This window comes from Rhea americana, unplaced genomic scaffold (genome assembly GCF_003343005.1).
Source record: "Rhea americana isolate MKP2758 unplaced genomic scaffold, rheAme1 scaffold_29, whole genome shotgun sequence".
Classification (NCBI taxonomy): domain Eukaryota; kingdom Metazoa; phylum Chordata; class Aves; order Rheiformes; family Rheidae; genus Rhea; species Rhea americana.
In genome coordinates, this window is record NW_028186412.1 from 5599581 (window position 1) to 5614199 (window position 14619).

The 14619-nt window shown below is 37.2% G+C and overlaps 1 protein-coding gene across 1 annotated transcript in view; it reads left to right on the plus strand.

Annotated features, from left to right (window-relative positions):
• The window catches only part of ACAT1 (acetyl-CoA acetyltransferase 1), a 21336-nt gene extending 7768 nt beyond the window's left edge, over positions 1–13568 (plus strand). The window contains exons 3-14 of the mRNA XM_085309100.1: positions 86–286; positions 1401–1448; positions 2383–2500; positions 3466–3561; positions 4908–5008; positions 7451–7594; positions 9467–9617; positions 10135–10230; positions 10937–11050; positions 11522–11586; positions 12704–12861; positions 13167–13568. Coding sequence (XP_085165226.1) covers positions 86–286; positions 1401–1448; positions 2383–2500; positions 3466–3561; positions 4908–5008; positions 7451–7594; positions 9467–9617; positions 10135–10230; positions 10937–11050; positions 11522–11586; positions 12704–12861; positions 13167–13287 — 1413 coding nt within the window. The 3' untranslated portion in view covers positions 13288–13568. The remainder of the gene's footprint in view (positions 1–85; positions 287–1400; positions 1449–2382; positions 2501–3465; positions 3562–4907; positions 5009–7450; positions 7595–9466; positions 9618–10134; positions 10231–10936; positions 11051–11521; positions 11587–12703; positions 12862–13166) is intronic.
• The last annotated feature ends 1051 nt before the right edge of the window (positions 13569–14619 follow it).

Sequence of the window (14619 nt, forward strand, 5' to 3'; positions counted from 1 at the left end):
CCTCCCCGGAGGAGGAGGAGGAGGAGGAGGAAGGCTGGTCCGCGCCGGGGCCCGGGCGGCCGCTGAGGCGGGGCGGCGGTGACAGGCCGGCGAAGCAGCCGGGCCTGGCTGCCCCGTGGCGCGGGGGCCGCCGCAGCCGGCGGAAGGGGCCTCTGGCTCGCCGCAGAAGCTTGAAAAATTGTCTGTCCTGGGCGTAGGTCATCCGCTGGGAGCCGGTGGCACTTACAGAATTGGCTTCTCTGACCAATTCTCTGCTAATCTAAACTTTAGACACAGCCCAGTAAGGGTATGGTGTTTTGTTACGTTATTTTTTGTAACTAACCCTTTAAAACCATAATGCTAAAGGCCCAAGGACATACAGTTCATTTTCAGAGAGAAGTTTCCTTTTAAACTTTTGCACTGGAAATTACAACCTGATTTTTTTTTTTTTTTAGAACTAATTGAAAGACAGAAGGAAAACTTTGTCCTCTGTTTTGCTAATTAAAGGTTGTCAAATGAAGAAAGAAAGGGACTAAATTTTTGTGTTGTAATAGGGAGAGAAGCGATTTTGAAAAGCAAAATTAAAAAACAGGAATCTCTGCAAGCGGACACAGTACTGGAAAGCATTCTTTGACATAAAATGCTGCTGGTRATGGTGCTCTTGCGAAGTTACTAAATTATGATTGTTTTTAATTAGTGCTAATTTGGCTGAATGCTCTTATTCAGTAATGAACCAGAAGCCTCCAGTGTGCTTAAATATTGTCTAATGAAATGGCTTAAGCTCTTAAYCAGTTAAGCCACTACCTGAAAGATAATTCTGCTAACATATGAAATAATATCTGCAGATGTATCTTTGTTATCATTATGCTGATTAATTGGATGAAGCTAACAGCCAGTGAATTTGTCTGATCTGATGGTGACTTTTGTTTCTTGAATGTGTTTTATCATTTTTTGATGCAGCATTCTATGGCCATTATCCTCATTTTTGATCAGGAAATGCCAATGAAGTGAAGCTGTAGACATGAACTGCCATTAGTAAAGGGTAGTAAAGTTAGCAATAACAATAAAAGGATCAAAGTCCAGAGAAGCAGACAGGGAGAGGAGTAAACTTTTTCTAAGATAGCACCGCTCACTTCCTGGCTGTTATAGCACCGTTATGTATCTGTGTAACGGACTTGGCCAAAATGTTTTTTGTTGTTGTTTTAAAGGAGTATCTGTTTATTTTCAAAAAAAAATCATTATAGATATTACAGTGAGGCTTTGCACTAAAATGTATTTGAAGAATACATCTATGACTTTTATATTTTAATATTTCCCGGTGTTTYTTAACTATTGAAAAACTTTCATGAAAATGAGGCCTTCCTGTGAAATATCATATTAGCATTTTTACTATGAAATTCTGAAGACTGTTTTATTTTCAGGCTTTGAAGTTTACAAGCCGTGACTATGCATCACAACGTACTTTAAATGTAAGTATAAAAATCTGACTACAAGCACAAGCTGAAATTAATCACTGTTCTAAACCTACTTCTTAAATCATGAAGKTTTTTTTTCTCCTAAGTTATCACAACAAATCTGCATTCAGATTTCTTACTTTTACAGTAAATATATTTTGTCATTTTGGGTGAGTTTTTTTATTTGTTTAAATGTTTTCTGGTGTTTTGTTTTGCCTGTCTCTCTAAATAAAGAACTMAAGGCAAGGCCCTACAAAATTTTGTGTCTGACTTCCGTTGAAATCTGTAGGATTGAAGGTATTCATTGACTCTACTCAGTAGCTGTGCAGGAGCAGCCAGAGCTTTGAAACGTGAAACTCTTTGGTGTCAGGTCCTCATGCTACTTTCACAGGGAGCCAGGTTAGCAGGTAGGCATATTGATGTAACAYTGAAGAAAGTTAGAACTGAGGAAAACTGAGTACATCTGTTTTGAGGGACTTCTAGATGTGAAGCTGAATGCTATGCCATGAAATTATTACTTATTAAACTACTGCTTATGCACTGTCAGAAGATCTTTAAGATAAAGCAAAAGATAGCACCTCACTAACCGTACAATTACAATTACATAAATATTTTGTCTAGTGGCTGAAATTAGGGGGGAGAGGGAAGTTCTCTTCTACAACCTGCTTTCTTTGGTGTACAGACAGAAGTGTACCAGTACACCAGTTTTAAGTTCCCAAGTATCTGTTAGAACGCCTTTAGACATCAGTGCAGTAGATTCAAGAACTTAACCAAACGGGCTTTTTCTGTACAAGATGTAATTAAGGCAATTTTTGTTCTCTGAAACTTACAGGATAAAAGAGCAGCTGTGACATGGATGAGATAGTAGAAGAGGATGTTTTTTTAAAAATAGTGGTATATATGGGATTGTGTGAGAGATGCTATGACTTTTACTTCATACTTCTCCTAGGAAGTGGTGATAGCAAGTGCTGCAAGGACACCAATTGGATCTTTCCAAGGATCCCTTTCATCATTGCCAGCCACTAAACTTGGCTCCATTGCAATTAAAGGAGCAATTGACAGAGCAGGTATATGTAATTATTTTTTCCACAAGAGAAAACTGCAAGTGGCTCAGAACAGTATCAACCTGTGTTTGTTTTTAAGTTGCTTGGTAAACAAAAGTTTGTTTGTTTGCCTCCCTCCGCTTCCCTRTGGTGCTCTTAAGTCTTTATCTGCAAATGGTACTTAAATAAAAATGGTTGCTGGGCTTTGTTTCAATAAAAATTAAGTGCTACTTCTAAGAGCAGAATATTATTTAATGATATCTGTGCCAATTTAAATCCTACTGGACATGCTAATTGTTTGTCTGAGGGAGTGGTTATACGGACACACTGGATCTATTGTAAAGGCTACCTGCTGCTGAAACCAGTGGTCCTTTTCTTTGCTGCTCCCTTGTTACATGCACACTTATGTTTGTCTGATTCCCWTGTGAGTCTGTTTTGGGGGATTAAATCGATTTTAAAAAAGTCTTCTGGTTGGGGAGGAGGGGATTTATCTTCAAATGTACTTTCTTGAATCGKCATTGTATTAGAAAACGTGAATACTGGTGTTGTTGCAATAGAAGCACTGGAAGAACAGGACTTTTCCATTTGGTGGCTGCTAGCGGGTATTTTGGCTAAGCTATGTAAAATACCTGTTCCCTTAGCCATAATTGTGGCAGATAGAAAACTGTAGATTTTTCCRTCCAAGGGAATTGAGCTGCTTAGGCTGCAGGTGTGGTTGGGAAATGTTTGCTTTAGTTAGCCTACCATGGCTTGGCCTGAAGGATTACCGGGAATTCTGTTCTGTGGGGTCACTAGTTCACCACGTTCCGTGGATGAGTGTTGGATCTAGTGGGCGTGGTTAGAGGCCTATGTGCTGCTTTTAGCACATAGATTAGAAATGGCATGTTTCCCCACTTCTTTTTGTAGGAAATTCTAATGCTAAGGTCTGTAAAGGGCCATTACATTTTTTCGTGCAAAGAATGCTGAATCAAAACAATTTTATTGTGCAGGTATCCCCACAGAAGAAGTGAAAGAAGTGTATATGGGTAATGTCTTGCAGGCTGGAGAAGGACAAGCTCCAACAAGACAAGCAGTACTGGGTGCAGGTATTCATTCTGATTCTGAGGTTAAAGATCTATTTTGATGCAAACTGCTACTAATGCAACTGTAAGTTACTGAGCTGTGAGTTTAAAGCAGAGAGATTAACTTGAATCATTGGTGCCTAGCCTTTCATCAAGACAGTTTGTGTATGTTTTTTCCCATGGTGGGCAAGGGCTATTTGTTGTACTCATGTAATTGGGCCTAATTGTGCATGCTCAGGAATCAATTTTCATATGCATGATAGATCGTATTGCCTACAGTCTTTGCAGAAGCTGGAAAAAGAGGATGCCAGAGAGCTGACTGCTACTTCTGGGCATTTTATGCTAGTGACAGATGATGCTCTTTGAATCTTCCATGAAACAGATCTCCCCTCTTCCCCCAACGTCTCRTTACTGTTAAACCTTTTTGGATATGGGGTCAGTGAGTTTCCATAAGCTGTAGTTACGTAGGTATGTCACTACATTTTCATTTTAGTTTGGAGCCTGGAGCTGTCACTGGAAGGATTCACTCTGTAGTGTTAACTACAACATAATATTGAGGTCCTGGAATTATTTGCTTCTTCCTTTTCCTGTAGGGATAGAATTCCATACCTTAGCATGACTTTGGGAAGCTCTATGGGCTAGGGACTGTTTTGGCTCTATCCCTGTGCTTTGGTGAAAGAGAAGGAAGTGCTGCCATATGAGGAAAAGGGATTAAATAAGGCTATTTCTACACCCCACCCCTAACTGCTTTCCCCGTGTTATTACTGGTATGGAGGTGATGTGCTGGTAGCAGAGCCATAATGCCAGAAAGCAAGACTGGGATAGAGGCAGTGACGCGATGGACCTGAGTCAAGCCACAGACAGCAGAACCCAAGACTATTGTCATGAACACTCCAGTAACACTGACACATAACAATTTTGGTCCTGATTTGTAATGGATAAAATAAAAATTGGATGAAATAAAAATAGATAAGATAAAGCTTAGAACTCTTGTACTGGGGTACTGTCATGTTGCTAGTAGCTAGCTTGAATAGCTTGTTTATACCTTTTCAATCTTGTGTGCCGCTTAGAAGCGAGGCATTTCCAGAGGAGAAATATTTCTGGAGTTGGCCATCTGTCTTCCAGCATCTTTCTTGCTCTTCATTTGCTTCCTCTCTTACCCTGTGAGCCTGATAACAAGAAACTGCAGAGTCTCCAAGAAGGGTAGCAGTGACGAGTGGGGATAGATAAGTTGTCTTGGCAGGCTAAGCATGTTGGACACCCTGGGTTTAGATAAAACTTGGTCCTGTGTGAAATCCAGTTGAAATACCAATACAGTGTTAGGCTACCCTTGAAATAACACAATCCTCTGTTCAATCTATTTGACTTAGGTCTACCAATCTGTACTCCTACTACAACTGTCAATAAAGTCTGTGCTTCAGGAATGAAATCTATCATGATGGCAGCCCAAAGCTTAATGTGTGGGAGTCAGGTAGGTGAATGTTAATGCTGTTTAACTAGACATACAGCTGTAATTATGGGTGGAGTGGAAAAAAAAAAAGGACCAATGTCGTAGATCCTGCCCTACTAATTACTGTGTTTTTGACTTGGGATGATGAAGCTGATTAATGAGTTTGTTTTGCTTATGCAACTGCATTTTGAAACATAAAAATTTTTAAATATTATAGTTATGAAATTGTCTGACATATTTTAGAGCTGAGCAAATAACAAATATTTTAAGTACATCACCTCTTTACGCCTCCCCTTCCCTCCACAAAATAAGGATATTTACAAGCTTTCTGTTTTKAAAACTTGAAAACATGTGTATAGACTTAAATCTTGTTGAAATGTGCTTCACCTTGACTTTCAGGTGTTTTTAACACTTGAATGTAGTTAAAGATGTTTTGAAATTATATTGCTATAGTATATGCATTTAATTCATTTAAGATGTTTCAACCTTTGTTATTACATTAGAAGAAGCTGAGACTTTTTAGTGTTGCTGAATAAGCATGTTTATTGAAGAGTTTGAGGGGGAGGAATTACCTGTCTTTGTCAACTATAGTCTAAGACTCTATATAGAATGGGGAAAAATAGTGTTGCTTAATGGAAAGTTGGGAGAATACATTGTCTTCAGCAAGCCATCAAACACATTGCAGCAAAGCATGTGGAAGTGTGAATGTGAGGGAAGACACTTCAATTTTGGTTTTAATTCATAGTTAAAGCATTTTGGCAAGCAAAATTTCCCCTTTGAAGTGAAGGTTTTTTTCACTTCAGTATACATTTTTAGATYAGAAGTGTGAAATTTACTAAAGCTCTTTATTTAACCAAGAGCACAAGTGAAATATTTAAGCCACTTTGTCTTTACGGAAAAAATTCCAGCATTACTAAGTTAGACAACTACTTATTACTTTGGCCCTTCTTGGCAGAGAACGATGCTAGTCCAGAGCCTGTGGAAGTCAGTGGAAGTGTTTTCACTGGGCTTTTAATCAGGCCCAGTGTTTCTGTGTAAATGGCTATGTTTAGGTTTAGTAATTTATATCCAGTGAGTTTGTTGGTGCTCATTCAWTAGGTTTGTTTGACAGATGCAGGCCATGCTCTGAAGAGAACTGGAGTTTTCAGCATGCTAATTGTGTGCTCTGCAAGTATTGGCAAGAGCAGAGTCTCTGCCAGTTGGTAGCTCCCTGGAGCTATAAATTGTCATGATTTTCCTGGCTGGAGACTGTGAGGTGTCTGTGCTATGAAAGTCAGTGATGGTTCCCAGTGCCGTGTGTGGGTTATGAGCAGACACAGTGCCATGTAAACAATTGTATTAATTCTGTCTCCGAGTTTTTCACTTTATGGCATAGGAATGCTCGCGGCTGTTGTTCCTTTACCCCTCTGATCTATCACTGCTTTCATATCACAACTGACTGGAACGGCAGGTAAACAGAAAGTTATCATCTCCGGCCTCTTTTCTCTTCATCACTGTGTTGCTGTTCTTGGATCTAGTTTATACTCTATTCAGAACCAAACTATTATTTCTCTGGATCTTAATTAAAAAGCTGATTTTTTTTTAATGATTATTTTGATGAAAATTGTCTTTTGTAGCCTCATAGGCAACCTTACTGAACTCTCAAAAAACTGTATTGCTTTATTGGTATTTTTTCGCCTGCATCCATGTCAAGTCCTCCATCAGACACAACTATGTCTCCTCTTCTTGCTCTGAGAACCTAGTGATTTTGRTATACTTATGATCCTTATAGTTTTGCTGTTTTTCATTTTTTTTGTCTCAGATTGAAAATTTATAATAATGTTTTAATTTATAAATATATTATTTCATTAATTTATAAATACTGTAATGATTCAACCTAATGCAAGTTAAATGATTATTGTTTATTGAAAGTCTCTTTGCTGGCCTTTTGACAGACTRCATGACAAAACCTTACTATGAGTCAGCTCTTCTTATATATTGAGATTAACTAATATTCTGTAAAACTGCAAGTACTTCTCTTAAAACTCTGTTTCTTTTTACTGGTCTCCTAAATTGACTTGTTCCATAGGGATACCAGGCTGCTAAGGGACAACAAAAATGAGAAAAATCAACTGATTCAAATAAAATTTACAATTTGATCTTTGAAACTTTGGAAATAGAAGTGTAAGAGACTGCTTTAGTTCTTGCAGCTTTCTAAATTTACCTATCAGACTAAAATCCAGTTGTTCTGTCAGCATAGATTAATTGTCTTCAGCTGTTGTCCCTGCTGTTTGCTTTTTAACTGCATAAAGGCTTTTTATTTATTTATTTTTTTTGTTCTCCCCCTATTTCTATAAGACTTCTTGGAAATATGCCTGTAAATGTCCTGTCTTAAGATTTTTTAATACTTCTTTCCAAAAGAAGTCACAGTGAGCACACTGTATTGTTAATTTTAATAATTTCATTTTTGTTTCATTTGAACAGGATGTAATGGTTGCTGGTGGAATGGAGAGCATGTCTAATGTTCCCTATACAATGAGCAGAGGAACAACACCTTATGGAGGAGTAAAATTGGAAGATCTGATAGTAAAAGATGGGCTTACTGATGTTTATAACCATATCCATATGGTAAATATTCCTGTACAATACTAAAATATCAACCATAGAGTTTTATGCTTCTGGATTTTCTATTTTTTCCTTTTTGTTAGTGTAGAAGGAACATTACATTTTTGTCATTAACATAGTAAGTGCTTCCAGTTGTTATGCTGTTTTCCTATTTTTGTCTGTCTGAAAATAATTTCTTGTCAGGTGCCAAAGGGTTGTCATCTTTGGATAACTATCAAATGGGACAAAAAGGAGGAATAGTATGTCATATTTTCATGGTTGCATTTAAACTCATTGGTAATCACCTAAGCTTTTCATGCTCTTTACTGTGTGAAGGCCAGCCCTTTATTCAGTTGGTTTAGTCTCATCTCTTTCACAGCAGCATTTTGGAGCAGGTTGCCCAGATTGTGGAATCTCCATCCTTGGAGGTGTTAAACCCAACTGGACATGGGCAGCCTGCAGTAGTAGGAGGACTGGACCAGATCTCCAGAGATCCCTTCAAACCTCAACTATTCTGAGATTCTGTGATGCAGCTCTAACAAGTTTAGTTATAATTATTAAATTGTTTCCTCTAACAAACCTAGAAATAAGGAATAATGTTCATGGGGGCTGGACAAAGTCTTTCATTTCCAGGCTTCCTGTAGTAACTGAAAGAGAGGGACTAGACAGAAGGACAAAACATAGTAGCAAATTATGTGTTTAATATTAGTCTGCCTCTCACTGAAGTCTGAGGGGCACAGAGCAGGATTAAAAAAAAAAAGTGAAATCTCAAATACTGCCATTTTTGTCACTAGTAGATTGGTGCTGTTCTCTCTGTAGGAAAGAGCAATCAAATCCCTTAATGTCTTTGAGGGTTCCTACCCTGTATGGTTCAGCAAGGTCTCCTGTTTACTTTCTCTCCCTCAATGTACACATGAGGTTCTGTTAGAAGACTTGAGCCAGCTGATACTCATCAGCATGGTAACTCAAATCGGACAAACATCTGCAAACACAGGGTGGGGTTGGGGGCAGGGAGGAGAAAGAAAAACTGAGGTGAAGATAGTGAAGAACTAGGCTATAGGAAGACATTCTTGTCTATATTCTGGCAATAGAGTAAGTTGTTCATGCTATGGAGACTTTAAATACTTTAACTGCATAGAAATCCGCTTGCCTGCTTGAAGGACTGGAGGAACCCAGTACGGAAGGCGCTTGTGGCAATTCATTGTGTTTTCTTTAGAAATGAGAGAGCAAAGAAGAGCAGTATCTGTTTAAGAATAAGTCTTTCAAGATTTCTAAATGAGTATCCATTTTCTACTTTGTCACCAGGTATTTAGATAGTGTTTGTAATTACACAGTCATAATTCATTATGACTGATTAGTTTATATAGCTGATTTTTTTTTTTCATTTGGATTGTTAGTTATTAGTCACTAGATAAGGTATGCACACTTCTACACATGTATTTTTTTTGGAGTATCAGATCCCAAAGGCTGAATAAACCTTGTGTTTTGGACTATTCTTTTAACCCTTGTAATAGACATGCTAATAATGGAATAAAATATTAGTATAATGATGTGAACATACTGTTCTGTGGCTGAACAATTTTATTCTGGCTCTGCCAGAGTGTTTCTCTGACAGACTCTAAGCATTTTAAGACTTAGTGTTATTTTTTTTTTTTTGTTTTAAAAAGCCTCATAAGGAATATTCCTTCATGGTTTCTGTATAAAGAAGTCTTCCTAAATCTGAAGCTCATACTCCAAAAGCAGAAGCTATAATTTGATCATGTCCCCATATACTAGAGATGTACACCAAATGGTAGACATAGTCAAATTCCACTAATCTGCTGGTTGAGCTTTTGAGTTGTATTTCTGGGTCACATGTCCAGAAGTGCCAACCTAATGTGCCTGGTTTTCTCCAAGGGTAACTGTGCTGAGAATACTGCTAAGAAGCTTACCATCTCACGAGAGGAACAAGACACTTACGCCATAGGCTCTTACACTAAGAGCAAAACAGCCTGGGAACTGGGAATACTGAAAAATGAAATAGTGCCTGTTACTGTTTCACAAAAAGGTATTATGGAGAGGCATGGTAAAATGAATTGTGTTTGTCACTGAAAGCAGTAGACTTGTCTGTATTTAGTGTGAACTGTGCTGTTTAAATATCCAGACTTAAGAAGTACTTTTATTATTATTTTATATACGAAAATTGTTATGCAGTCATCTTGGTGAAACCCGTTCAGTGACCTGTGGTCTGTTTCTTTTCTTTTTCTTTAATGTTAAATACTACATTCCTTAATGAGTGGATGACTAGGTATTGAATTAAGCTAGTATGACATCTCTGTTTTAATTTCACTATTAATTACCATAAAGATATGTTGTTCATCCCTTTCATTCACTCACCATGACGTATAAATAGATTTGCTGTGAATAAATGGGATTAAGGAATAAATTTTGTCATTTTTCGTAAGCATGAATAAGTTTACATTTTTAAATTAAATAAGTTGTTTAAATTGGGCAACACTTTTAATCAAAATAATGTCTTAAGAATAGACTTTACTATAAAACATGAAACATAATATCTATTTCAGGAAGGCCAGATACAGAAGTGAAAGAAGATGAAGAATACAAACGCGTTGATTTTAGTAAAGTTCCAAAGCTCAAGGCTGTTTTCCAAAAAGAAAATGGTAAATATTAAGTCAACAACTGCTTAATTTTTTTTTCTTTCCTCTCTCRTTTGTTTGTTTGTTTTCTTGAACACCAAGTGCAAAGATACTTTTTTATAGTGAAGAGTACTGTTTACAAGGGCTTGGATGCCCAATGTCCCTTAACTTTTAGATGTCTGCTAAGATAAAGAAATATCCTAGCAAGAAATTGAAGTCTTGGCTCCATAACAGCTTGAATTGACTTGAATTAAAAGATGGTTCAAGAACTTATCAACCAATAAAAATCTGTTTTGGACAGTTACTTTTCAAAAGATTCAAACAGATTGGCTTCAGTTAAGCTATTGCCGTGGTCTTCACCAAGTATAACTTCTTGTTTCAGCGAGAGCTGATACACCTTTACACATATTTACTTATTAATCTCGTCAAAGCTGAAATTCTGTCTTAATGCAGACAATACACCTGTTGTGGAAGCCATTATCAACCTACTGTGTGGTTATGGCTTGCAAATGCAGCCAGTCGTCATACCTCTCTAAGTTCATTAAAAAACAAACAATCAAACAACCCCTCCCCCCCCGTCATTTTTAGTTATCTCAATGCAGCAAATAATACCGTATTGTTGAAGCTGAAGGTTCAAGAGAAGAACAAAAAAGTTATCTGCAGGATACACTTGAGCTGTTGCACTTCCCCCCCCCCCCGCTCTGTTTAATCAGTGCATTATGTCTTTTAGGAACAGTTACAGCTGCTAATGCCAGTACACTGAATGATGGAGCAGCTGCTGTGGTTTTGATGACTACAGAGGCAGCCAAGAGGCTGAAAGTTAAACCATTGGCACGAATAGTAGGTAAGTTTTTTTTTTGTTTTTTTTTTTCCTTTTTTTTTTTCCTTTTTCCCTCCTCTCTCTTCTTTGACTACAGTCCTGGAAAATATTTCTACAGTATGCTTTCAGACTATTTGCTTTCAGACTAGGGATCTTTTTTGTCCTGTTATCTCCCCTCTTCCCTTCATGGCATAGAAAAGGTGAGGCCACAGGTTGCATTATGGCTGCATCTTCTCAATATAGTGCTTGAAACTTCAAGTGCCTTAGAAGCATGTTCTTGATTTTAACCAGAGTTTTCTATGTGGGATAATATTAAACATCTGAAAATGTTGTTATGCAGGTCACTTCTTACGGCAGTAAACTTAAGATGTGTTTATTTTCAGAGACTATTATATTCAGAATTTCTCTACCTTAGGTGGGTTTGCAGCTTGCACAAACAGAAATAATATGTGGGAAGAAGAAAAGATGTTTAAAGAGCTTTTGTGATTTTTGCAGCTTTTGCAGATGCTGCTGTTGACCCTATTGACTTTCCAATTGCACCTGCATATGCTGTTCCCAAGGTAGGAATAAAACTCAGTGGTGTCTGAAAAACAACAAGCTTTCCTAGCAGTGGATCATTGGTTCATCCCTTAGTGGACTGATATTCCTTTAGTTATGATTTAAATTATAATTACTTCATAAATAGAAAGTTTGTTTTTTCAGAGGCTCAAGGCTAGAATGTAGATATCAGACTAAAAAAATTCTCATATCTATTTTGAAAGAGACTAGTGTTTTGTACTGTTTTCACCACCTTTCAGCTTGTTTACACTTCCAAGCTTTGTAGTATATTTAAAAAGCAAAATAATAAATAGATAATAATACATTTATAGACTATCTTATAAAGGACCACAAAGCGTAAGGCACTGCTGTATCAGTGTAAATGCACTTAATATAGCCATGGTCTGAGAATATGTGTGATAAAAATGTATTCTTTGCATGCATACTCTCCATTTCTTCTTTTACAAAACTTCAGTCTGTATGCTAAAGCTTCAATTTTGCTATTTTCCCATGGCATGAAGAGGTTCTGACATGTTAAGTTGAATCGCTTGCTTGGTCTAGTGGAGGACCTGTAGGCAGCTTGAGTCATTAACTTTGGAAACAAAGTTAATAATGTGCTGTTGCATTATTATACTTTCTTTTGTTTAGAAGGTTCTCTACAATTTTTTTTCTGTTTGGCTTTCTTTTTTGCACTCTGCAGATTCTGAACATGCTTTGTGGATTTTGTAAATGTGGAAGCAAACTATAGGTTCGTTCTTCCTGACCCTGATGCACTAAATGAAATTCTGATTTTAGTTGAGCCTTTCTTTGGATCACTTTAGTTGCAGTACTGAAGCACGTGCAGAAGTAGACAGGTGGCTGGTTTCTGCTACAGTTTAAGCCTTCTGTAAGGGCACAGTATCTGCCTTAGCAAATTCTAGTGTAATGATTTTTAAGTGGTCTTTGCTCTTAATAGTAATAACCTTTTAAAATTAATTGACGAGCGGTCCAAGTTTACTAGGGAATTTTCAAGTTGTAGTTGTAAAACTGTAATACTGGTGCTTCAAAATAGACCTAATTTATCTCAAGTGCTGTTAGCTTCATAATTTTTTCATGGCACTACTTACTTATTTTAATTATTTTTATTGTTATTATTTCTAGATTCTAAGTGAGGTAGGACTGAAAAAAGAAGATATCGCAATGTGGGAAATCAATGAAGCATTCAGTGTAGTGGTGCTGGCCAATATTAAAATGCTGGGTATCGATCCACAAAAAGTGAATGTTAATGGAGGTGCTGTCTCTCTTGGACATCCAATAGGGTATGCAAATAATCCTTTTGTTTTTCTTCTGCACAGATTAGGTTTTATGCTGGAGTAAACACATACAATTTTATTCCTGAATTTAAGGTGGGTAGGAAGGGTAACAATTTTGGTATGGAGTATATCCTGACTTCATCCAGCTGTTAAATTTCAGGGTATCTTGAAATGAGCATGATCCTATTTTTCTCTTTACAGTTGATTAGGTGATAGTTTTTCCAGTGAATCTGCTATATTCTGCCAACTGTTTTTTTGTTTGAAGAAATGTCTTAATTTAGACACTAAGCTACATTGTTTCTTTTATTTAGAATGTCTGGAGCAAGAATTGTTGTCCACATGGCCTACGCATTGAAACAAGGACAATATGGTCTTGCAGGAATTTGCAATGGAGGAGGAGGTGCTTCTGCAATATTGATACAAAAGCTATAAGCCCAACCAACTGCTGGAAACACAGCCTTAAAACCTCTTTGATCAGAATGATGAATGGTATCTGTTACATCTTATTCATAAATAAGTGGAGAAATTCTTTAACTGCTACTCTTCTAAAACTTCAAAAAAACTTTAAAACTTTAAACCATCATTGGGTATTGATATGGGCAACTGGGCTTTTATTACTTTGAGTCAATGTGTTTTTATACAGTACAAATGAAGAATGTCAAATTATGGTAATATCAACTCTCAAGACAATAAAGAACGTTTCTCTATGCTAAGTGTGGCTCCTCAGCTGCTGACCTGTGGTACTGAAACTTAGTTTGTTGAAGTCATAGACTTAGCTGATCTAGTAGTAGCACTAACTTCTTACAGCGTAGTCACTCAATTTGCTGTTTTAAAATTATTACTAACTGCTAAGGGACTTTCATGGGAAGGTGTTGAGGGGGAAGCCAGTTGGCTGAACTAAGTTGGTTGAGTTTTTTCTCTATTCCCTACTGWTGCATGGCACAAAGGAGCCTTTCTGTAGCCTTCTGTTAACCTGGCTCAATGTATGGGATCAAACTAAACTAGAAGTCATTGTGTTGTAATTGCCAAATATAAGCAAGTAATAAGATGGCATAGCTAAGGGGGTTTAGCCTCAAATGCTTTTATATTTCTTGTGGGTGCTTTTCTTTGTAACTTCCATGATGTCACATTTTGGCAATATGCTTTTGAATAGAGGCAGATTCAGCACCAAAGAAGGTGCAACGTCTTTTACTGAAAGTACAGCAAGAGCTGCCAAATATCTGTGTGCATTCTTGAATTCGCAGTTGAGTTAAGCAGATACCTAGATTCATTTGGCAAGTATGGGGAAATAGGAATATACTTTTCCTGAAGGGAGTAAATCCTGATCAAGACTTTAGTGTAAAGTTCATACAGTTTCTACTGCATGCCCTCTACTGTAGGGTAAATAGTCTCTTTCACTGATCTATTTTAAATCTAAAACCTACTTAACTTGGGGGGGGGGGGTGAGAGGGAAGGGAAGGAACAGGAACTATATACTTTTGTCCTTTTTTGGAAAGTAAGAAAGTTGTAGAGGTATCTAATGAGCAGCAGGATTTAAGTAAGTTCTACATACTAATAAAATTAACCTTTTTATCCATTTCTAATTCAAGACCTAGAAACTATTTGCCCAAATGACACCTTGAATCTGTGCACCTCTGGAAGTGGAATTAGGAGTCTTTCTTCTGAAAGCAAAATGAGCTGGTAATTCACTTTAATATTACCAGATTAACTGAAGTGAAAATGTCAGACTACAGTACATAGTAGCTGTCCAATGAAAAACTACAT